The sequence below is a fragment of the Prionailurus viverrinus genome, chromosome C2 (assembly GCF_022837055.1).
Source record: "Prionailurus viverrinus isolate Anna chromosome C2, UM_Priviv_1.0, whole genome shotgun sequence".
Classification (NCBI taxonomy): domain Eukaryota; kingdom Metazoa; phylum Chordata; class Mammalia; order Carnivora; family Felidae; genus Prionailurus; species Prionailurus viverrinus.
The window spans coordinates 119,238,841-119,265,292 of NC_062569.1; the positions used below are offsets into that span (position 1 = coordinate 119,238,841).

A 26,452-nucleotide genomic window follows, 5' to 3' on the forward strand; every position below is an offset into this window, starting at 1 on the left:
TCAGCTCACACCATGATCTGATGGTTTGTGAGTTAGAGGCCTGCATTGGGTTCCATGCTGACAGCATGGAACCTGCTTGGGATTCTCTCTCCCTCTCCCTCTCTGCCCCTCCCCCGCACTCTCTCTCTCTCTCAAATGAATAAACTTAAAAAAAAAAACAGAACAAAAATTTAACTGAGTATATCTGAAGATCCAATTGGCTTTATTAAGTGATTCATGATTCGGGAACTGTGATGATTTGTACAAATGGAAGTTTTCCCTAGGAAGAAGGGTGGGGAAAGGAAGTTATTAGTAAAACAAAAGGATTGTTTCAGGCAAGGTCATTTTCCCTGAGGGGAAGAGCAGGGGGTCTCATCAAGCAGATGACCTCATCTTCCTTTGGAGGACAGAGAGGGCCCATGTGATAGATTACCTCATTGGTGTTTATCAGAAAATTCCTGACTGAACTGTTAAAACTCACATTTCTGATGGAGGCTTAAACTCCAAATAGGTTAGAGATTACACCTCAGTTAGGTGACTTGGCCTAAGTGATACTATTTGGACTTTGGTTTTCTTTTTTATGTAAAAAATAGCAGATTATTAGCTGCAACATTACCTAACATTTAAAGATCAAAGAGAAGTCACTTGTTCATGAAGGATGGCATTATCTATACCTTCAACATGTGAGGGAAATATAAAGATGAAGTGATAAGTGCTGTAATATGTTATGATGCCTTTGTATTAAAGCCTATTTCATATACATAGAAATAATAAACTTGGTTCTCCCTGAGCTCTGAAGGCAGATTTAACTTGTCTGTCATGTGATAGCATTATTTCCCTGGATTTGAGCTTTAGTCCAACTCTGAGTAGAAGGTAGTATGTGTATTTGGGTGGGCCTCACCCTGCGTGAGATTTGTTCCTTTGGGTTGATGGGCTGTGTCTCTTAGAGGTCTCCAATATAACTAAATAAATTTCTGAGATGGGTGTAAATAAATTAATGCAACAGATTATTTCCACATTATCAAGATCTTTGAATGAATAAATCATAGAATCAAATTTTAGTGAGAGAGAGAAAGAAGAACAAGCAGAGAATGATAGGGACTAGAGTAGGCTTTCGACTGTCAGCACAGCAATAGGGGTCCTGGGAGATAGAGAAGAGAGGAGGACAAAAGAGGTGGCCGGGAGTCTTATATAAACCTGTCATTTTCACTTGGGCCAGACCTGCTCAGCAGGGCCTATGAGGTCTCATGCATGTGTCTTTGAGTGTTTGACATGCCCCCAAACAGAAATCATCATTCCACTAACAGGCCCCTTCTCTTGAGTTCATTTCAGTTGAGAGCAGGTTACCTCAGTGTCTCTCCATCTGTCTGCTTATTAACCTATTTGCTGTATCCTATAGCTTCTGTTTCCATACTATCTCTCTTCTGTTTTCTCCTTCACATTCCCATTGCCAAAATCAAGTTCAGAACTTCACCTCTTGCCTGGATTATTGATTTGCTTTCTAACAAGAAGTCAGTATCACCAGTACCCTCTCTGTTCAAATCCAGCCAGATACACACACATACACACACACACACACACACACACACACACACATATTAGAATTACTCTGAACTTGTAATATTTCTACTAAGAAGCATCAATGACCACTCGTTGACAGACTACAACCAAATGGACTGTAAACTTCTTTTTCTGGCATTTAAAGTCAGCCACAATAATGGCCAAATTCTCTTGTAATTTTTTCTTCTATTGTCCTAATTAGCTGCCAAATTCATTGCTATTTCATGAACAAGACCCATGAAATACTGACAGAATTCACTCTGAATTCCTGATGTTGCTGCCACCTGGAGGATGCTTTTCTATTTCTCTTACCCAACGGTTGCTTATTTAATATCTATTTTAAATACATTCTTTATGAAATTTTGCTGATTTTTCTCAATCAGGTGTGATCAACTTTTCCTTTGAATCATCAAAATTATGCAAACAGCTTCCATGAGAGATCTTTGTTTTTTCTTTTCAATTACAGTGTTCATTTGTTTCTTTGTTTCACCTTTTTTATTTTTTAAGTAAGCTCCATGCCCAGAGGTGGGGTTTGAACTCATGACCCCCAAATCAAGAGTCACATGCTCTACTGACTGAGCCACCCAAGTGCCCCATTTTGTTTCACCTTTTAAATTGTAAATGTGTTAAGAAGAGAAACTGTAGGTCATTATTTCCTGTATCTTCCATATGGTATATCTCAGTGCCTTATACAGAATGAGAACTCTGTAAATATTTGTTAGATTGAGAGTAATCTGCCATAGATATGTAAAAAATCAATGTAATGTATTCTTCAGTACCTGAACAGGAAAAAATATTGAAAATACACATAAACGTGTGGCTTAAAAAAAAAGGAATGTATTATTTTTCAAATGGTCTTGTTTGATGGTATGCCTTCCAAAAGGCAGTCTGTCAACTTGCAGGTTCAAATGAAATGAAATCTTCTCAGAAGCATGGTTATTTTATTTTAAAATCCATCTATAGGGGCGCCTGGGTGGCTCAGTCGGTTAAGCGTCCGACTTCAGCTCAGGTCACGATCTCATGGTCCGTGAGTTCGAGCCCCGTGTCGGGCTCTGGGCTGATGGCTCAGAGCCTGGAGCCTGCTTCCGATTCTGTGTCTCCCTCTCTCTCTGCCCTTCCCCTGTTCATGCTCTGTCTCTCACTGTCTCAAAAATATACTAAACGTTAAAAAAATTTTTGAAAAAAAATAAAATAATATCCATCTATAAATCAGGAAGAGAAACTTAATGGAATTGCTTTGGCTTACTGAACTAGTGAAGTGACTGGGAGATATATAAAAAATATATTTATAATTAGCATAATATGAATCTTTTTACCTGTTGATTTCTACCAGTTGAAAAACCAGAGATGTTTTTAAAGTCAGTGGAAAGTTCTAAGAATTCCTATCACATTCTCTCTAACAAAAGGGATATAATGTGTAAATTGAAGATATGGAACTGCTGAAGTGCAAAATACCACTGACATTTTAGTGAGCAAATGAGCTTGCTAACGTTAACAGAAATGACGTTTAGTTTAGATTTCAAAAAAGGCATTAGGAATACAATAACTATGGTGAGTAACCTAGGGTACTTAGTGCCTTAAATTTGAGTCCTAAACCAACATGGGGGCAATTAGAACACCTCCCCTGAACCCTCTCCTGAGTTACTGTTACTAGGGTAAGGTTTTGATTTCAAATATTGAGAATACATGGTTAAGAAAATATCTTTCTAGGAATTCATATTGAACAAAAAGAAAATGTTAAATATGCACAAGTTCAGCATTCAGAATTATTTTACAATGCCTAACTCACTTTATGATTAGTCTTTACTATCTAAATACAAAGATCATATCAATCTCCTGGCTGACATTTCCTCCAGTCATATTAGGAATCATTGTTGGCTGCTTCCTCCTCCCATTTTTCCCAGGATAAGGTGAAGGTGGCACAAGAGTGGTTAGGTAGGAGAAATGGGTGCATTGTGGTGAATTTTGTTTTCTCTAAAATGGCAGAATTTTATAACAAAACCATAGCATTATATAGAAATTACAGATGTGGTTAATTGAATACTCTTCTGTAATTGTCGTAAGCCATAAACCTGGAAAATCACTGTTATTAATAATAATTACTCTAATACGTATTTTCAGTTAGCCTGTTAGGGACATTGCATAGGCAAAATGTTGTTTATAAGCAGTAAATTTTCTTCACGTTTTGAATACTCTAGAATGATGGTCAAAAGAAACATCTTTTACTCAAGAAGTTTATGTTCATGTTGCTATTAAAATATAAATTATATTCTTACAAGTTTAGCAGTTTTAATGTATTTCCTCTAAAAGTTTAACTGTTTTGTTATTCATCATTCATTTAGTTACTTCACCTCAAGAAATCCGCAACCTTCTAATGATAAACTTTCTTTAAACTAACATCGACATCGTACAAGTTTTTGGAAGGCTTTCTTGAAGTCTTCATTAAAGATTGTATAAATCAGTGGATTTATAAGGGAGTTGAGATATCCAAGCCATGTCAAAAAATTTGACATTTCTTCAGAAATTTTACACTTTTCACAGACATTCACAACCAATTCTTTTACAAAGAAAGGAAGCCAACATATTACAAATGCACCCAAGATTAACCCCAGCGTAGTGGCTGCTTTGCGTTCTCTTGTGCCTGAGATCTTTTGCCTTCTCCAAGATTTCTCATGCTTGAAATCAGACCTGGAGCTTTTCACTGTGCTGTGAATTTTATCAAAGTCTGTTGATGGATCAGATAAAGATTTTTCTAGCATGTAGGGTGTGGAGACTAGTCTGGTGCTTTTCTCACTACTCCCCAAAAGGACTTGGCCATTCACCTCCTCCTTGGCAATCCTACTTGCTTGTCTCTTGTGGTATAACATTTTCGCTGCTTTATATATTTTGTAGTAGAGGATCAAAATCAATGTTAATGGGATGTAGAAAGCTCCGAATGTTGAGTAAATAGTTGAGACGATGTGGTCGTGTTTGATGATGCACTCATCATCGCGGCTAGTTCCTTGGTGCCTCCAGAATAAAGGAGGCATAGAGATAAAAATAGATATAATCCAAACTATTGTAATCGTAATGCCAGCATGCTTGGGAGTCCTTTTCCTGGAGTACTCCACAGCATCTGTGATTGCCCGATACCGATCCAGAGCTATAGCAGAGAGATGCAAGATGGAGCACGTGCAGCACGTAATGTCAACGCTCAGCCAGATGTCACAGACCACCTGCCCCATAATCCAGCTCTCTCTCACAATGTACACGATACTGAAAGGCATCACCAGGACAGCTACAAGAAAATCTGTGACGGCAAGGGAGCAAATTAAATAGTTGGCTGGGTGGTGCAGCTTCCGGGTGACAATAATTGCAGCAATCACAAGGGAGTTGATGGTTGTTGTCATCAGTGCCAGCCCGGAGAGAGTGAGGGACACCAGAATTTTAGACGGCATTCTGTTTAATAGTTCTTCTGAAGTCAAGTTTTGATCAGATGAGTTTAAGGAATCCATTTTGTTTGTTTTAAAAGATTAATATAGCTGCAAAAATGGATACCTGTAACAAAGGAGGAGAAAAACAGTTCAGAGAAGTCTTCAAAAATTTTTCTCTCCCTTTCAGAATGAATTTTGAAAAAGTATATGTGTGTGTTTTCCCAGAATATTCCATGGATTTAAAAAAAATGGGAATTTAGATTATAGATTTTCTTTTTCTTTTCATTTAATTTAAAAATTCCAACGAAAACAGTAACAAACAATAACTTTCAAAACATTTCTGAAAATACAGCTCACATAAAACAATTTTTATGAGTAAACTAACCTATTACTCGGTAAAATCTCTACCATCGTAGAATTGCATTTAAAAACTATATTATCCGAGCTATGTTTTTCTCTTCATCTATGCAGTAAAAGTTTAATAGCACATGCCATTAATACATATTTATGCATTATATAACCTAATATAAGAAAATATCATATTACAGGAAGTATTCAAAATCATAAACAATTTTGTACTTAATTCAAATTTACATTGAGAACATTATCATTGAACTCATGGAGTCTAAAGGAACTTCTAAGTATTTCATGTCAGGATATAAGTATTATAAAAAGGGAAATAAATAAAAAATAAATATTTTTAGTACATCCCTAGCATTCTATGATCATTTTATGAAACGAGGAAAATGTCAGAGTGTTTAGTAGTCTTTGTGGACATAAGTAGCGAATTTGGTTTAAAAAGATGAAATAAAATTAGTGGGAGTGAAACAGCCATAAAACACTGACCATTATTACAATGACATATATGACAAAATAACTCACTTAACAAGGTGAACTTGCCAGCAAGGAGAGCTCATAATGGCACTCACTCTGAAATGGAAATTATTCTTTACAAGTCACCATTGTAAAGACCCTGTGACCTTACGTCTGAAAGAGGACACTCCAAACAGGGCTTATAATTTTTGCTTTAATCAATGCTATTGTTTGATTTTAAGCCAAATAAGAGCAATTAGAGTGCAATGAAATAGGATTAATCTTTTTTATATGATAGTATTTTTTATTTTTTTTTTGTATCAGCCCTTCTCTCTTTTTTAATAATTCTATAGCAGCCACCTATATCTTAGGAAAAGACAGAGAGAAGATGGAAATCTGAAGCTTTATTCTTGGTTGTAACTATTATTGTACCTCCATAGTCCTTAAATTATTTTTACTTTAAAGTCATTATGTCTTGGGGCGCCTGGGTGGCCCAGTCGGTTAAGCCTCTGACTTCAGCTCAGGTTATGATCTCACAGTTCGTGTGTTCGAGCTCTGCGTGGGGCTCTGTGCAGACAGCTGGGAGCCTGAAGCCTGCTTCAGATTCTGTGTGTGTCTCTCTCTCTGCCCCTCCCCCACTTATGCTCGTCCTCTTTCTCCCTCTCAAAAATAAATAAACATTAAAAAAATTTAAAGTGGTTATATCTTATTTGTTGGAACTGATAAAACAAATACTTTACTTAGTATTATTGTATCAAGTGTTGTGTGTGTGTATAATAAAACTTTGAGGTAAGCACATCTAGTATTTTACTTGTGTTTGGTTATCAGTAGTAAATTTAATTTTTATTTTCTGATATTCATTGAAGGCAGGTGCTGATGGCTTGCTCCTAAGCAAATTGAGGGGCACAAGAAATTTGAGGGTTAAATTTGAGTGGCTCAGTCGGTTAAGTATCTAACACTGAGTTCAGCTCAGGTCATGATCTCATGGTTCATGGGATGGAACCTGGTATCAGGCTCCTCGTGTTCACAGCACAGAGCCTGCTTTCGATTCTCTCTCTCCCTCTCTCTGCCCCTCCCCCACTTGTGCTGTCTCTCTCTCGTTCTCAAAATATATAAATAAACATTAAAAAAAAGAAATTTGAATACCTGTTACCCAGAAAATGAGTAGTTGTCCTGTGTATAATTGAGAAGCTATAAATCTACGTTATTTATATCAACAGTTACCCCTTTTAAAGGGTAACTAGGATAGCACCAGAAAAAGAATGGAAGCTAAAATTTCCCTAGAAATTCTAAACCATTGGATGGGGCGCCTGGGTGGCTCAGTTGGTTAAGCATCTGACTTCAGCTCAGGTCATGATCTCACAGTTGGTGAGTTTGAGCCCTGCATCGAGGTCTGTGCTGATATCTCAGAGCTTGTAGCCTGTTGCGAATCCTGTGTCTTCTCTCCCTGCCTCTCCCATGCTCATGTTCTGTCTCTCTCAAAAAAAATAAATGTTAAAAAAATGTGTTAATGTTTATTTATTTTTGTGTGTGTGTGTGTGTGTGAGAGAGAGGGGGGGGGGGAGGGTCAGAAAGAGGGAGACACAGAATCAGAAGCAGGCTCCAGGCTCTGAGCTGTCAGCACAGAGCCTGACAAGGGGCTCGAACTCACAGACCATGAGATCATTACCTGAGCTGAAGTCGGATGCCCAACTGACTGAGCCGCCCAGGTGCCCCAACATTAAAAAAAATTTTAAGAAAAAGAAATCCTAAACTGCTGGAGCGCCTGGGTGGCTCAGTCGGTTAAGTATCTGACTTTGGCTCAGGTCATGATCTCACGGTTCATTGGTTTGAGCACCAAGTAGGGCTCTGGGCTGACAGCTCAGCCTGGAGCTTGCTTTGGATTCTGTGTCTCCCTCTCTGTCTGCCCCTCCTCAGTTCGCACTCCATCTCTCTCTGTCTCTCAAAAGATAAAATGAAATGTTAAAAAACAAAAAAGAAATTCTAAACCTGTGGTTTTCCAATTTAGCTTGCCTCAGAACCATCAGTAGGACTGTTAAAACACAAGTTATCGGGTCCCACCCTTTGGAGTTAGAGATTCAGTAACACTGGGGTGGGGCCCTCAAACTTGCATTTCTAACAAGTTCCCCGGTGTTGCTGCTGCTGTTGGCCCAGGGAGTTAGGGGTTTGGGGAGAACCCAACAGGGCTGTTACTCAGCTGTTTGTCTAAGCCTTTTGCTGCTACAGCATCAATGACTTCTTGGTTGAGAGCAGCTCTGACATTTCTGTTGTACAACTTTCTCAGCATCTCTCTTTCTCACATTCTTAAATTATTTCTTGGAATTTTCCAAATAAATGATCTTACTCTAGCTTTTCTTCTGCTATTTCCCTGGCTATTTTTATTGCTGACTTTTTACAGTACGGCTTAGACCTCCTGCTCTAGGGCTATTATTTCCTTCCCCCACATCATTTCCACTCTTTCCAGCCTGTGGTGAGAGTTATGTCATATGACCGACCATATTTTCTAAACCAAATACTGGATCGCAGGGCCTGAGGCTTAATGGCATGGTCATCTGCACCATCAGGATTATCATGAAAATCCTTGATATGTGCTTTCAAGATCAGTGGACCTCACAGTTTTTAGCTAATTTCCCTGGAAATATCTTTAGGCAGTTAATGGTCACAGGTGAAATGCTTACTCCAAGCCAATTAGACATATTAGAAACACAGTAGATTAATTAGTTTCTACCTTCCTCCTAACCCCCCCCCCCATTCTCTCATCATAAAACTTGTACCAAATATTCAATTAAAAAACTAAATATTTCTTGATTGGTTAGTTATTTATTTAGTGTTTAATTAATTTATTTATTATTGAGTGTTATGTGAATTTATCTACTGCTTATTTAGTGTTATAGGAGTTGATTTAATAGCGATGACATTTTCTGTATTATAAACAAAAATAACTTCCCACTTAAATTTGCCTGATAAACAGTTTTGACATAAGAGTCTCTTCAAGAGGCAATTCTGAAATTACATTTTGAATAGAATATTGAATAAGAGAAACTATTTGGAGATAGTTATGTGTGTTTTCATAATAAAAGTGAATTCTGTTGGTAAGTGGACCAGCTTAATATTAGTGGCTGAATTATTTGATAATTCAGCTGAATCCTCTAAGAATCACATTGTAGCATTTAAATTAGGCTCAATAAAATGGTAGTTAGTGCTAAGGAAAAAATCAAAATGAGTCATATAAATTTGATTGCAGTTTCTAAGAAATCATCCCATTATTAAATTTAGAAAACTAATCTTCTGATAGTTGTATTTATTGAACAAAGAAAATGGAAAACAAATGTAACCAATCACAATTGAGTTTCTTTTCCTTTTTGTTTTATTTTCCTTGCCACTTCCAATTAGAATTTCAATAAATCGGGGTGCCTGGGTAGTTCAGTCAGTTGAGCGTCTGACTTCGGCTCAGGTAAATGATCTCGAGGTTTGCGGTTCATGGGTTTGAGCCCCACATTGGGCTCTGTGCTGACAGCTCAGAGCCCGGAGCCTGCTTCGGATTCTGTGTCTCCCTCTCTCTCTGCCCCTCCCTAGCTCATGCTGTGTCTCTTTCTCTCTCTGTCTCAAAAATGAATAAACATTACAAAAAAGAATTCCAATAAATCATCCACCTTCATTAATTCATGCATGGCCTCCAATCAGATTCTTTCCTGTTCCTTTACATCTTAAGGTCGCATCGTGAGTCCTCACAGTGCTAGGGACTGCTAGGGACCACCTCTAGGTTACTGGACATAGACTAGGTCACACGTCTCTCCTACTCCTAGAACATAGATGGCAGTCTATATTTTGAATGGGAAATAGTTAGCATTACTTGTTAAGCAGAGCTGGAAGTCTCATAAATTATATGTAGCCTTCTTGATAATAACAAAGAGAGAAAAATTTCCCCAGGCTTTCCTGAGAATTAATATTTGCCAATTTATTCATCTAGCCACCATATATTTACTCTACTTGCACAGTTGTTTTTATTATGTTCAGCTGTTGGTTTGATCTTAATGTCCAAGTATATTTCATTCATATTAAACTATAAGTTCATCGAGTCATAGTTTGGTTTACTTTATACTATAAATAATGAGGGGGAGGGGGAGGTCATACAAAAGCAGTTTTGTTTTTGTTTTTGTTTTTGTTTTAGAGAAAGAGAAGGAGAAGGAGAGAACCTACACACATGTGTGCACAGGTGCACGAGCGAGGGAGGGACAGAAGGAGAGGGAGAGAGGGAACACTAAGCAGGTTCTGTGCCCAGTGCGGGCTTGATATGGGGCTTGAATATCACAAACTGTGAGATCATGACTTGAGCCAAAATCAAGAGTCGGATGCTTAGTGGACTGAGCTACCTAGGCGCCCCAAGGTAGGTACAGTTATTATCTCCCATATCATAGATAAGAAAACTGACGTACTGAAGTTTAATAAACTTCTCTACAATGACAACATAACAAACAATTGGTAGAACAAACTCATTCTCTTAATCATCATGTTCCTGTCAGTGAAAAATTTACTGCTTTACATAATAACTCTCTTCTAGTCATGAGATCTACGAAGTAACTATTTTGTAAAGTAACTATTTGTAAAGATTTTGTTATAGAGTAAGAAGTAGTTTCAAGGGGAGGCAAATACCCAGGAGAATGAACCCTGAAACACAAGACAGATTTTATACAGCCATGACTTGGAGCTCTGCTTAAGCAGAAGCTGGTCTTCCAGGCTGCTGATTATTAACTACAGGCTATTAACTACATTAGGAAGAAAAGCTTACTTTTAAACTTGGGTAAGATAGGCCGTGATTGACTGGAACATGTTTAGCTTAAATATACACTGGCTTTATGTAAATGTATAGTATAAGGTAGCCACAATGTTAAATAAGATGGGGATCTTTCTATTTTCATTTTATTCAGTTGGCTTTACATAACGCTGTGGAATATAATATCTTGTATTTCTCCATTTGAGACAGTAAATTATCCTAACATGCCAAGATACAAATTGAAGCACAGGGTTAAGATAGTAACATCTTGAGACTCAATCCCAAGATAATTATGAGAAATCTGTCCATATCTGAATAACAAGAAAGGAGAACTCCTTTCATATATTTTCACTTAGCTGTTTTTCCTATCTGAAAGCATTGAAATTGCTAGCAAGTAGTTTTCCTCTTCTTCAAGATTTTAAGGCTAGTTTTTTTTATAATTTAAAATACAGGTTCTCATTCACTAACTTCAATTATTTCTACCCATTTTTTTACTTTGATTACTATGATAGTAGTGGCTATTATTATCTGTAGATTAAAACTATTTTAATGAATGTACTTGGAATTGATATTAGTAGTCATGCATTGTAGAGAAAATTATAAACAAATTATAAAGAATTTGTTGGCTATTTCAGACATGACATGGTTAAATGATGATAATTTTATATTACCTAGCTATGACTTAGCATAGGACAAATCTGAACTGTCATCTGGACAGAATGACAAAATATCAGAGCACACAATGGTTGAACCTCCTGATTTGTTTCCTAAGTTTTGAGCACCAATCAATAAAATTTATTAAGCAATGCAGTGTGTGTTAGGTTCTATATGTGATGCATATGCATAAAAGATGCAACCCATGCCATTAAGGAGTATATTGTTTGTTTATCAGTAGTTCAGGAAAAAAGGCATATACCTATTCATCAAACATTAATTTAGTTTCAGCTTTGTAGCTGGCACTCTGGATATAAACATGAATGTGTCACTAAACATTTTCTCAAAGAGCTCATTAGCAGGCTTTACAGATCACTGCACTATGACGAGGTAAGTGCATTATGGGAGTCATTTGAAAAAGTTTCCAGGCACCTACACCTTGCATTTCCTATAATAGTAGGGATGTTACCAGCCGTACTTATTGGGTATTCAATATTAAGAATGTTGATATTGAGGGGTGCCTGGGTGGCTCAGTTGGTTAAGTGTTCCACTTTGGCTCAGGTCAAGATCTCATGGTTGGTGAGTTCGAGTCCTGAGTGGGCTCTGCACTGACAGTGCGGGGTCTGCTTCAGATTCTCTGTCTCCCTCTTTCTTTGCCCCTCCCCCACTCTCTCTCTCTCTCAAAAATAAACATTAAAATAAATAAATAAAATTAAAAAAAGAATATTGATATTGAAATGGTCTATCAGTTGGCAACTAAAGTGTTAAAAATTATAATAAGTGGTGCATCTAAAAATATACATTCTAAAATAAGTGCTTTAGTTCAAGTCAATCAAGGCAACTATTGAAAATTGTTCTCTGATCTTACTGAGAATTGATAATAGAAATACTGAATATGGAAAACTCTCAGGCAGGATTTTGAATATAATTGCTGTTAGTTTAGCAGAAGTTGAGGGAGGTTTCAGCATGATGAACAATATTGTTGCTATTAAAAAACCTTCCTAACTTCTTGAGACCACAAGTTCTGCGAAGATGTTGCCCACTGGGCCACTGAGGTGGGTAACAGGCCATGGATGTGGTTTCTACATGGCAGTGAACTTCCCTGGGCGGCTGCCGAGCAGACTGGAGCGGCGGCCGGGGCAGGAATCATTGCTCCCTGCTGCTCTACAGCCATCCAGCATGCCAAGGTGACCCTGGTGAGATTGTTGTCATTGGGACGTGTTTCTGGACCCAGGTCATGTGGGAATCTGACATCGAGGTTCCTCCCTGGCCATGGTGCACAGACAGGGTGCCTATCGGTATTGATTATGGTTCCAGGCCGCACCACATCTTTGTAACTAGTCCCTTTGTATATAAATTCTTTTTGAATTATCCTAATTTGAGTTTGTCATCTACTTCCTGTTGGGACCCTGACTGATGATAAAAATTGTAACTCCTTGGGAATGAGTGTAACTAACAGTGACTAGTTTGGTAGTGAGCATGTATCCAAAACAAGTGAATCTTAGTAATTTTGTATGTTTCCCAGGAAAAGGGGAATTTTTTTCCCCTCACTGGACATTCAGCCTTTATTTCAGTTTAGATTTCTTGAAATGCTTATACCACCACACGAAGCCTAAGAATGAAGCCAGTACTTATAACCTGAAATGTACCATGTGATACATGCATTGGTAAATATGTAAAACAGAAGCCATGATCGTTCATAGGAGATTGTAGCCATCCTGCCTGGAAAGACCAGAAAAGATCTCACATTGGAATTTCACCTTAAACTAAGACCTGAATGAGTGTCAATAGATTTGGGGGGGGGTGTGAGAGGTTTGCAAAGGTACCATATCAGGAGGAGTATGGTAGGAGAATAATTTGAATGGGTATGGCAGTTGAGGCTGAAAAATTGGACAGGAGGCAAGAGTTTTATATACCACAATGCTGGAGGCCATCCAGAGCCACTGGAAAACGTGAAGCAGAATTAGGTAAAGGTTAGAGGCTCTGATAGGAGATTATTAAGTAGGCTGGGTGAGAGTGAATCTCCAGCCAAGGAATGAAATAAGGGGATGAGGACAGAAAATAATTTTAAGCCCCTTTCTAGTGTATGACAGGATCTGACAGTTAACTGAATTTGGGAGATGATGAAGCTTGAGGTAAATGGAAGATCCTAGAACAACTCCTATGTTCCATTGTGGGCAATCAATTGGGAGATGATATCATATACATGAAGGGAACACAGGAAAAGGAGATTTCACGGGGAAGGGAAAGGGTCATTGTAAAAGTAATAGTTTCAAATACACCGAGACTATCATAGGAGACAGCCTGTATGGAATTATCTAGAAGAAAGATCTGGATTGGAAATTTAATTCATACATTATTAGCTGAATCCCTGCATATCTATAAAATCAATAGGGATTGGTGACAGCAGTGCACTGAAGAATGAATGGAAGATGAAGAATTAGAGGAACTATGAAGCATTTCTTTAAGAGGTTTGACTACTAATGAAAAACTTAAAATTTAGAAAGTTTAAAAGCTAAAAACATAGAAACTCTGAGTTTAGAGATTTGAGTTTTTAAATTTTTTTAAATGTTTATTTTATTTTTGAGAGAGAGAGAGAGAGAGAGAGAGCGAGCCTACAGGAGAAGGGCAGAGAGAGAGGGAGACACAGAATCTGAAGCAGGCTCCGGGCTCCGAGTTGTCAGAACAGAGCCAGACGTGGGGTTTGAAACCATGAACAGTGAGATCATGACCTGGACCCAAGTCGGTGCTCAACTGACTGAGCCACCCGGGTGCACCGAGATTTGATTTTTTTTTTTTAAACACAAACATAACTTGGTGTATTTATGCAGCATGGGAACCAAAGCTCTCAGGCAAAGTAAAAAGTTAAATTATAAAATTAACTGCCATTTCTTTATTTCTTTATTACATCTTCCCTCATTAGAATACAAGTTCTTTAAGAGCAGAAATTTTAATTCCTGGGCCTAGCACAAAATTTGGTTCATAACAGTCACTTAAAATATATTTGCTGAATAATAAATAATGAATGAAAAATACACTGTATTGATTCAGAGTGAGGGAAGCATGTACTCTTACAACATGGCTGACATAAACTGGTTAAATCCCACGGACACAATGTGGCAAAGACCTTTGATACAGTCGTTCTATTTCTAAGAATCTATCCTATAAGTATATTTCCATGTATGAGAAATGAATACGTCCAGCAATATGTACAAATAAATTATTGTGCTTACTTATAATGAACAAGAAAACTCTATATTTTGATATGAAAAGACTTCCAAAACACATTTTAAAGTGAAAAATCAGAGTGTAAGAAAGTATGTATAGCATGTTACTATTTGTGTAACATAAAGGATATGTACGAATATAGTTGCTTTGTTTATACATAGAATATCTCTGGAAAAATACACAAGAAACTGGTAACTGTGGTTGTCTCTGGGGGATAGAAATAGGGAAAAGTGTTTGGAAAGAGTATCTAAAATTTTATACTCATTATGCATTTATCTATTTCTTAAAAGTAATAAACTAACAAAGCAAAAAACCCACCATGAATACATGTAAATGAGCCCAGTAGTTTGTGTCAAACACCTTCCTAAATGCTTTGTCTGTATGGTCTTATTTGAGACCAGGGGGAAAAAGATAAGTGGAGGAAGTAAATTTGTAGCTAGTAAACATGTGTGCACATATGTATTGGGGGAGGGTGGAAAATGGAAGGAATGTGGAGGTTTTTCTGTGTCATAGAAAGCGTTTTCTTTTTGAATAGGAGACATTATCATATGTTGAGGGGGAGGAGGCAGGGATCAAGAAGGGTAAGAAGAACATTTGGCACCCTTGCTAGAGAGTAGGAAGGGAATGATCAAAGGCAGAAAAAAGAATGCTGTGTATTGCTTAATGCTGTTTGGGCATTATTCTTTACTACAAGTGCAACTTTAGTTTGGAAATGCTCAGTAGACCTAGCATAAGAGTGGAAAATAAATGTCAGATCATATACCTTTCTTGTGGGAGAAGCACAATGAGGACATACATTTGCAGAGAAGTAGCTGAAGTCAAATGATAAAGATACCAATTGGGAAATAAGTTTAGATTATAACTGGAGGAGGTAGCATCTTAACGGAATGGGTGAATTTCATGAGGTAAGTGAGAATTGCTTCTAGGCTGAGCAATTATCTTATCCAATTGGCCACAAAAATTCTCCCTTAGCCCGTGGTTTTCTGTTGCCCAGTCCAGCCTCAGAAGGTAGCCTACCAGGGTAAAATGCTTTCAGAATGGCTCCAGCTAGCTCTTCTCTGAGCAGTCCTCACAGGGAAGCATCTGAACTCATCTGGCACATTACCACCTGGGGGGCTTTCCTCTAGCTCAAGGATTCTCAAAGTGTAGTTCCTGGAGAGCAGCATCCACATCAGGTGAGAACTTCTAGAAAGTCTTAATGATTACAGCTTTGTAGTAGAGGCTGAAGTCTGGGATTGTGGTGCCTCCTGCTTTGGTCTTCTTCTTCAAAATTACTTTGGCTATTCGGGGCCTTTTGTGGTTCCATATGAATTTTAGGATTGCTTGTTCTAGCTTCAAGAAGAATGCTGGTGCAATTTTGATTGGGATTGCATTGAATGTGTAGATAGCTTTGGGTAGTATTGACATTTTGACAATATTTATTTTTCCAATCCATGAGCAGGGAATGTCTTTCCATTTCTTTATATCTTCTTCAATTTCCTTCATAAGCTTTCTATAGTTTTCAGCATACAAATCTTTTACATCGTTGGTTAGGTTTATTCCTAGGTATTTTATTATTCTTGGTGCAGTTGTGAATGGAATCAGTTTCTTTGCCTTTCTGTTGCTTCATTATTAGTGTATAAGAATGCAACCAGGGGCGCCTGGGTGGCGCAGTCGGTTAAGCGTCCGACTTCAGCCAGGTCACGATCTCGCGGTCTGTGAGTTCGAGCCCCGCGTCAGGCTCTGGGCTGATGGCTCAGAGCCTGGGGCCTGTTTCCGATTCTGTGTCTCCCTCTCTCTCTGCCCCTCCCCCGTTCATGCTCTGTCTCTCTCTGTCCCAAAAATAAATAAACGTTGAAAAAAAAATTAAAAAAAAAAAAGAATGCAAGTGATTTCTGTACATTGATTTTGTATCCTGCGACTTTGCTGAATTCACGTATCAGTTCCAATAGACTCTTGGTGGAGTCTGTTGGGTTCTCCATGTATAATACCATGTCATCTGCAAAAAGTGAAAGCTTGACTGCATCTTTGCCAATTTCGATGCCTTTGATTTCCTTTTGTTGTCTGATTGCTGATGCTAGAACTTCTAACACTATGTTAAACAACAGTGGTGAGAGTGGACATCCCTGTCGTATTCCTGATCTCAGGGTGAAAGCTCTCAGTTTTTCCCCATCAGGGATGATATTAGCTGTGGGCTTTTCATAAATGGCTTTTATGATCTTTAAGTATGTTCCTTCTATCCCGACTTTCTTGAGAATTGGACCCACAAAAGTATGGCCAACTAATCTTTGACAAAGTGGGAAAGAATATCCAATGGAAAAAAGACAATCTCTTTAACAAATTGTACTGGGAGAACAGGACAGCAAAATGCAGAAGGTTGAAAATAGACCACTTTTTTACACCATTCACAAAAATAAACTCAAAATGGATAAAGGACCTGAATGTGAGACAGGAAACCATCAAAACCCTAGAGGAAAAAGCAGGAAAAAACCTCTCTGACCTCAGCGGCAGCAATTTCTTACTTGACACATCCCCAAAGGCAAGGGAATTAAAAGCAAAAGTGAACTATTTGGACCTCATGAAGCTTCTGCACTGCAAATGAAACAGTCAACAAAGCTAAAAGGCAACCAATGGAATGGGAAAAGATATTTGCAAATGACATATCAGACAAAGGGCAAGTATACAAAATCTATAAAGAACTCACCAAACTCCACACCCAAAAAACAAATAATCCAGTGAGGAAATGGGCAGAAAACATGAATAGACATCCAGATGGCCAACAGGCACATGAAATGATGCTCAATCGCTCCTCATCAGGGAAATACAAATCAAACCCACACTGAGAGACCACCTCACACCAGTCCGAGTGGCTAAAATGAAAAAATCAGGAGACTATAGATGCTGGAGAGGATGTGGAGTAATGGGAACCCTCTTGCACTGTTGGTGGGAATACAAACTGGTGTAGCTGCTCTGGAAACCAGTGTGGAGGTTCCTCAAAACAATAAATAAATAAATAAATAAATAAATAAATACATACATACATATATACATACATACATACATACATACATAAATACATAGATAAATAAATAAAAATACATCTACCCTATGACCCAGCAATAGCACTGCTAGGAATTTACCCAAGGGATACAGGAGTGCTGATGCATAGGGGCACTTGTACCCCAATGTTTATAGCAGCACTTTCAACAATAGCCAAATTATGGAAAGAGCCTAAATGTCCATCAACTGATGAATGGATAAAGAAATTGTGGTTTCGGGGCACCTGGGTGGCTCAGTCGGTTGAGCATCCGACTCTGACTCAGGTCATGATCTTGCAGTTCGTGAGTTTGAGCCCTGTGTTGGGCTCTGTGCTGACAGCTTGGAGCCTGGAGCCTGCTTCAGATTCTGTGTCTCCCTCTCTCTCTGCCCCTTCCCCGCTCATGCTCTGTCTCTCTCTGTCTCTCAAAAGTGAATAAACATTAAAAAAATTTAAAAAAAAGGAATTGTGGTTTATATACATAATGGAATACTATGTGGCAATGAAAAAGAATGAACTATGGCCTTTTGTAGCAACGTGGATGGAACTGGAGAGTGTGATGCTAAGTGAAATAAGCAATACAGAGAAAGACAGATACCATATGGTTTCACTCTTATGTGGACCCTGAGAAACTTAACAGAAGACCATGGGGGAGGGGAAGGGAAAAAAAAAAGTTAGAGAGGGAGCCAAACCATAAGAGACTCTTAACAACTGAGAATAAATTGAGGGTTGATGGGGAGTGGGAGGGAGGGGAAAGTGGGTGATGGGCATTGAGGAGGGAATCTGTTGGGATGAACACTGGGTGTTGTATGGAAACAAATTTGACAATAAATTTCATATTAAAAAAAAATAGTGGTATCATGTCACAATGGTATTCTAGCATGGTAGAAGGTCTATAATAATAATCAGGACACTAAATATAGCTAAAATTTCTATTTATTTCTTAGACACTCATTTCCAGCATACTTGACTATTGAAATATTGATTTTTTGCTCAAAAAGGGCTTAAAAACCATAAACATGAGTGCTTTAAACAAACATGATTTAACCCATTTCTATTTAAAATTTATTACTGCTAGAATAGACTTAGGTTAATAGTTTAATGATCTGTACTGTAGCAGGAGTTTTTAAAGTCAACAAATCATGTGCATAATTCTAGAAGCAAACCCCATTTGAAGATTCTGCAATCTAAAAAACTAATTAAGAGTATATGAGTTTGGGTGCATGGCTGGCTCAGTCGGTTAAGCATCAGAGTTTGGCTCAGGTCATGATCTTGGGGTTTGTGAGTTTGAGCCCAACATTGGGCTGTCTGCTGTCAGAATAGAGTCCGTTTCTTTCTTTCTTTTTTTTTTTTTTTCAACGTTTATTTATTTTTGGGACAGAGAGAGACAGAGCATGAACGGGGGAGGGGCAGAGAGAGAGGGAGACACAGAATTGGAAACAGGCTCCAGGCTCTGAGCCATCAGCCCAGAGCCCGACACGGGGCTCGAACTCACGGACCGCGAGATCATGACCTGGCTGAAGTCGGACGCTTAACCGACTGCGCCACCCAGGCGCCCCTAGAGTCCGTTTTTGATCCTCAATCCCTTTCTCTCTCTGCCCCTCCCTTGTGCACGCATGCACTCTCTCTCTTTCAAAAATAAATAAATATTTTTAAAAAAGTATATGAGTTAATGTATTTGAAAGATTTTCTAAGCCCTGTGAAAGGAGAGCTATCTTTTATCTTGAGTTTTAAAAAAGTATGTAGAATAATCTAATTCATCAATAAATATTTATTTTTAATTCTCATCTCACTAATGAAGTGGAGAGTTTTTTGTTTTGTTTTGATTTGTCTTGTTTTTTGGGTTGTCATCAACTTAAAATTTAGCTCATTTACCATTTTATGTCAGATGTCAATTGTCATAAAATGAGAAGAAATCATAATGCAACAAATGCCCATGTGACAGACCATTATTTTTCTATCAAAGCTGAAGTTTAACATATAATAGGAATAAAATGCCATATTTAGCAATCAATTTTCTCCTTTGAATAGAAAAAAGCTCACAAAAGTGGGAGAAAAAATGATTCAAAAGCTAATTATATAACAGTTCTGAATTATGTAACATTCTCTTGATGGCCTACTCTAAGAAGAGGAGGAAATAATACGAAGTCCCTAAAGGACTTCGTAGATAATCCAAAAGGTTTCTGAGATGCAGGGTAGCTAAAGGAAAGTAGAGTGTTAGCAGTTTCAGCTGATGTGGCTCTAACCTGGGCAGGTCTAGCCTTAGTCAATAACCTATTGGCATTGACTTGAAGAACACTTCATGGGTACATAGGTATTCCTTGCCTTGATCTCTCCTGGCTAAATTTTCTATTTGTACAGGCTATCTAAAATTAGTGTTTTGTGGGTATAACATTTGGCATTTGTGTTAATTCTGTTTGTTTAGTATCCTCAAAAATGTCTTTCAAAACTCATACGTTATGTTGCCGGTTATCTCCTAAAGACATTATTATTACCTATTGTCCTTGGAATATATGTCCTTCCATATATGTATGGAAGGTCCAGAATGAAATGGCATCCTCTCACACATCTTGCTTTGGTTTTGTATGGTCCAGTTCAATTGTACAATTTCCATTCTCCTATTTCACAATTTGACATTAGCTACCTCCTTTTGACTGAAGTTTACTTTTGTAATATATATGAAAAAGTAAGTGAATAGTGTGAAAAATATAGGAAACATTTATTAAACAGTTTTTGAAACATCTTTTTAGAGATTATATAATGTAGCATATTACTCACCTAAAAACGTAGGTCACTAATTTAAGTTTTGATGACTTCATTTATTAACTGAATTAATATATATTATTAATTGAAGTAAGATGGATTTATGAAGGGCATGACTTCTTATTTAAAAAGAAAAAGAAATCCAATCAAGCCACCTTAAGAAAAGGGGGTCATTAGAAAAAGTGACTGTATCACACCTGGTCAGGAAATAAAGTATAATTGGCCACATTCAGGGGACTGAAAAGGAATCATCATATTTTTTTCCAGATTCAAGTCTCTCTCATCTATACTTACCTTTGCTTTTTTCTTTACTAACTTTCTCTGTTTGCTTTTCAATCAACATGAAGTCCTGGCTCCAGGACTCCAGTGTTGTATAATTTTTCCATTCAACCAGCCTGCTTCATCTAGCAGTTAATTGACTCAGTATCTCTCTGCCCTACTGGCAATTTCTGAGGCGAAAGCTTGAACTGGTATTAAAGTAAGGTGGTATTAGATGTTGCCAGTGGAGTGGATTTGGGGGCTATGGTGGGGTGGGGTAGATGGCCAAAGGAATTTCAGGGAAAGAACAATTACCCCAAACTATGTCAACAAAATCTAAATAATAGATAGTGTTGAAGAATTAAATTATTTATTACTCCATGTTGATAATTTTTATTGGTGTGTTTGTGACCAGGGTACATAAGTGACATCAGAACCTTAGCACTGACTTACTTTAGCCTAATGCTTACTCGGCTGAAGAGAAGAGTCAGAGCAAAAATCTGGGCTACACCACATTTTTAATCTAATATTTGTGGACTATTTTATAACATTTTATTTTATTTTATTTTATTTTATTTTATTTTATTTTATTTTATTTTATTTTGAGTTTGTTTATTCTGAAGGAAAGAGAGAGAGCATGAGCAAGGGACAGGCAGAGAGACAGCAAGAGAGAGAGAATCCCAGGCAGGCTCTATCTACACAGTCAGCATGGAGTCCAACGTGGGGCTCCAACTCACCAGCTGTAAGACCATGACCTGAGCTGAAATCAAGAGTTGGATGCTTAACCAAATGAGCCACCCAGGCACCCCTTGTAGCATTTTAATGCATACTGGCCATAGGAAGATCCCTGAAAGAGGTTGAATACGTTGGTGTTCTTTCAAGGCAGGGAGAAAACCAGATCAGAAAACCTGATGACCATGATACTTTGGGCAATTGGCACAGATGGTGCCCCAATCTCTTTGAAATGTGTTTAATTCTTCCTTTCCAGGTCACTTTGTATTTGTAGGACTATATCAAGGCAGTCCCAGAGGAAATTACTCTAATTGAACTGCTCTTTATAGTGCCAGCCTTTTTGCATGCCCTCCCTCCCTTGGTCTTGCTTCTTTGAGAAGAGTTAATCTAAATCTTTAAGTAGGAGAAATAAATAAGTAGAGAGCTGTGATCATTGTGTTCTGCTATGAAATCAATTTTAGGGGAAATAACTTCATAGGGCTTCTATGGGTACTGGGGAAAAAGAAAATGGTTTGAATTCCTGGATCCTGCTTCAAGGAGGGAGAGAAAGCCCAGAAAACCAGCCTGGACTGGTGAGAGGTCCTGGTGCTAAACAGAAGAAAGATGTGTTTAATTTCTAAGTCTTAGTCTCTGAATGTTTAACGAACTCTTACCACGTGTGAAGTCAGTGCTCTGGGGAAATTTCAAAGGGTTTACCATCCAGCCAGAATCCAGGACACATATTTCTAGATAGGTTTAGATAAGATACACCCTGAATTTAGAGGAAGTTAAGCTCTCTGGCCTGGAGGCAATAGTATAAATGTTCTCTCTGGAATGGTTTAAATTCTGTGGAGTTTGTGGAGTCCCAAACCCACAGCTCTTAGTTCTGAAGTATAAAGTCATGGATTTCCTGCACAGGAACCAATGCTGTAGGTAACATCCTGAGGCCAACAAAAATGTCAAAAGTGAGGGTTGCACCCTGGCCAGTGGAAGGTGTTAGTTTAGTGTTACCGTGTAGTGTAGAACACGTGACAGAAGATTCATTTTCTTCTTGCAGCTTTCACTTTAAGGACAAACAAGAGAACTAGAATTCAAGGTAAAATAATAATAATAATAATATTAAAGAACAAACAAGATTTAGTAGGGTAACTCTGGGTTTCTGTAATTCTTCACACTTAGGCAATTAGACAGATCAGGACAACTCATCACCTCCTTCCTATCTAATATTTGAATACATTATAAGAAGCTTTTCTAGAGCAGTGGCAGGAACTGTTTTTCCATAATGCAAAACTTTGTCAGAAATAGTATAAATGTTTCTGATTAACGTACAAAAGCAATCCTTATTGAGGAGCTACTACATACATGTGCTAAACACATTTGAAACATGAAAATGTTCTTAGGGTAAATTTAGCTTATTCATTAAATAATCAACTATGAAAAGCAAATCAAGAAAACAAAGACGGTTCAATGAATAAGAAAGCCAATACTTGGGGTGCCTGCGTGGCTCAATTGGTTAAATGTCTGACTCTTGATTTCAGCTTAGGTCATGTTCTCAGGATTTGTGAGTTGGAGCCCCATGTCAGCTCAGCACTGATAGCATGGAGTCTGCTTGAGATTCTCTTGCCCCTTCTCTCTGCCCCTGTGCCTTTGTCTCTCTTTCTCAAAATAAATAAATTCTCTCTCTTTCTCAAAAAAAAAAAAAAAAAGGCCAATAAGTCACATTTGGTAGATTTATGTGGTTAGAAAGGTTAAATGTATCACTTAAAATCACTTAAAATATTATCAGAGTATAAGATCAGTATTTTATTCATTGTTTTGTTTGTTTGTTTGTTTGTTTGTTTGTTTGTTTTTAGTAGGCTCTACACCCAGTGTGGAGCCCAATGTGGGGCTTGAACTCATGACTGAGATCAAGACCTGAGCTGAGATCAAGAGTTAGATGCTTATACTGACTGAGCCACCTAGGTCCCCTAAAATCAGCATTTTTTGAATTAAAAAAATTTTTTTAAATGTTTATTTATTTTTGAGAGAGAGAGAGAGAGAGAGCAGGGGAGGGGCAGAGAGAGAAGGAGACACAGAATCTGAAGCAGGCTCCAGGCTCTGAGCTGTCAGCACAGAGCCCAACGTGGGTCTTGAACCTGTGAACCACAAAGTCATGACCTGAGCTGAAGTTGGACACTCAGACACAGGCACCCCTAAAATCAGTATTTTAACTAATTTTAACCAAACTACTGAAAAAGATGAAATCACAATTATTTGATCTATTAGGTACTTATGAAAAAAGTAAAAAAAATAAACAACTTTTGATGTTATTATGGCAATATTTATTTTACATAAAGATCATTAGGTTTAACCATGGAACCAAAGAAGATATTTGATGGTGGTGGTGGTGGTGGCAATGTGTGTGAAGGGGTGTTGTCTGAATCTGCTTAAGAGCTGTTAAGAAACAATTTAATTTTGGGTGTTAAAAAATGATATTTTCTAACAAGGGCAAAGCAAACTGTCAGTTATATTCTGTGTTTCTGTTTTTCCCATTAGTTAGCTACTATACAAATCCTGTTGATATGAATCTGAGGAGTCTAAGTATTGAGATAAAATGAAAATAAATGCAATTAATATAATTTAGTTTTCAAAAAAATTCTGATTACTTCATATCTTGCTAATTTAAATATAAAGGAAAAATCTATTATGTTTACAATAAATTATAATGCAGATATATATTTAGCTCTTTATCTATCTATCTATCTATCTATCTATCTATCTATCTATCTATCATCTATCTATCTAAATAGATAGAGGACAGGCAGAGGGAGAGGGAGAGGGAGAAAGACTCTTAAGCAAGCTCCTTGCTCAGCACAGAGCCCAACGCCGGGCTTGATCTCATGACTGTGAGATCATGACTTGAGCCAAAATCAAGAATCAGATGCTTAACTGACTGAGCCACCAGGCGTCCCTTCTTTTTTATTTTTATTACAAAAAAAATTTTTTTAATGTTTATTTACTTTGAGAGAGAGAGAGAGCAAGCATGAGCAGGGGAGGGGCAGAGAGGTAGACATAGAATCTGAAGCAGGCTCCAGGCTCTGAGCTGTCAGCACAGAGCCCAACATGGAGCTCAAACCCATGAACTGTGAGATCATGACCTGAGCTGAAGTCAGAGGCTTAACCGACTGGGCCACCCAGGTGTCCCTCTTCTTTTTTATTTTTAAAAACAGCTGAGAATACAATTCTCAAATGTTGACTCAACTATAATGAAGTTCATGTTTTCTTTTTGCATGTGAATGTCTCCCTTGGTTTATCTTTAGTTTTATGCCCAAGGAATTTTACATTGGTTCAAATAAAAGCTGTTTATAGGTTTAGGACTTTAAAAAATGCAATTTTGAATAGCTTTTATAGCAGTTTCTCACACTATTAATCTCTGTTTCCTGAAACTGTTTCTGTAAAATTTAATTGATTTACTTATTAGTTATCCATTTTTGCCCTTAAATATTGCTGTCCTAAGTCATTGCCAAATAAACCATTCTGAATTTTTAGATAGATCCTAATGTGTATCATCTGTTTGAAAAAAAATCAAAGTTGCCTCATTCTCTTTTCCTTTCTCTTTTTAATTGTGGCATGTCAATATTTGAAAGCTAAAGCATTATCTATTTTCACTGCTTGTATCCTATGTATGTCATTTTCAATGCAATTTAGATATTTAGCACATTCGGATTGCCAGATTTAACAAATAAAAAAAGTAGAGAATGCCTATTTAAATCTGAATTTCAGATAAACAATGAATACTTTTTAAGTATGTCTAGAATGCTTATTATGACAAAAATATTCATTGTTTGTCTAAAATTCAAATTTAAGTTGGTGTCCTGCATTATATCTGCCAACTCTAACACATTTTATCATATTTGATAGGATGTGTAAACATTCTACTCCTTTTTAGATCTCCTCTCTTTTATACTGTCTTCCTTATTTATTTTTAGATAACAGAATGAGAAAACAGTGAATTCAGTTGTATAATTTTTGCCATACAGAGCAGATGTCTTGCTGGTTAACATATTAGATACTATATTTACAGGTAATATTTTAAAGTTATAAGAAAAATTCAACAGCACACATACCCATAATCCTGAATACACTTTAAACTACAATCTGTACTTTAACATTTCACTTCAAAACTTACTTTAAAACTTCCCCCACAGCTTTTAGGCTTTGTCCCTTCATTGAAGTTGGCTGGGATGGGCCATTCTCTAATGACAAGGGTGAGCAAGTTAAAATGAGTTTTCTGGCTTTTGACTAGTCATCAATAATATTATTCAGCAGAATTTCTCAAGCTGTGCTCCTTGGACTTAGCCCACTAAAGCTGTTAATTGGTGCCTTGGGGAGAGGGTGGTCACTTAAAATTAGGATATTATGGGTTAAAGGCATATCTTTACTGTAGAACTTTTCTGAAGTTCAGTATGCTATTTTTTGCTGGGCATCTGTAAGAGAGGACTTCTGCTTTCCCCTAGGTTTTTTTCCTATAAACGTTTTTGGCGTGTGGCACACCATGTACATTTTGTAAGACACTAGAGTTTTACGAAACACAATTTGGGAATTCTGAAGAAAGTTCCAGGCTTGTTTTCATGATTTCCAGATCATAGATGGCTTGAGGACTAGAGTTGTGTGATAGTCATCAGGAACCAGTCTACCAAAGTATCAGTCAGGCTGTGTCTAAGGGACAGAAATCAAATGGTCCAATTTGATCATTGATGGATTAATTTAAATTGAATAAGCTCAATTAAAAAGTAACAGGAAATAGAGAAAAGGGAAGGCACAGGGATAGGATACAAGAAAAATTGGAAATAACCTTTGTTGAGTATCCACTATAGTACTAGAAATCATACAAGATGGATTGTATGGCATATTTATATGATTTTCCTAATACCCCCATAACAAAAGCATTATACTTTTTTTATAGATGAAGAAATTGAGGCTCAGAGAAACCTAGTGGTTTGTTTATTGTCATATTTCTAGTTAAGTTGTCACAATTGGGATTTGGTACAGGTACTTAGTCATCAAACACGTTTTCTTTCCCTACTCATAGTTATTCACTTAAGCTCGATTTCTTTTGTCTTTTTCTATCCCAGGAACCTACCAGACTACTTCAGTTTTGAGAATTACCACTTTAGAGCAGCAAATATTCTTTTCCTTCCTTCCTTCCTTCCTTCCCTTTCCTTCCTTCCTTCCTTCCTTCCTTCCTTCCTTCCTTCCTTCCTCTTTCTTTCTTTCTTTCTTTCTTTCTTTCTTTCTTCCTCT

General features: G+C 37.5%; 1 protein-coding gene across 2 annotated transcripts in view; it reads right to left on the reverse strand.

Annotated features, from left to right (window-relative positions):
- Positions 1-3,785: 3,785 nt before the first annotated feature.
- HTR1F (5-hydroxytryptamine receptor 1F) overlaps positions 3,786-26,452 on the reverse strand; it is a 149,433-nt gene continuing 126,766 nt past the window's right edge. For both annotated transcript variants that reach the window (XM_047875491.1, XM_047875492.1), the window contains one exon: positions 3,786-5,076. In XM_047875491.1, the coding sequence (XP_047731447.1) occupies positions 3,933-5,033 (1,101 nt within the window). In that variant the 5' untranslated portion in view covers positions 5,034-5,076 and the 3' untranslated portion in view covers positions 3,786-3,932. The remainder of the gene's footprint in view (positions 5,077-26,452) is intronic.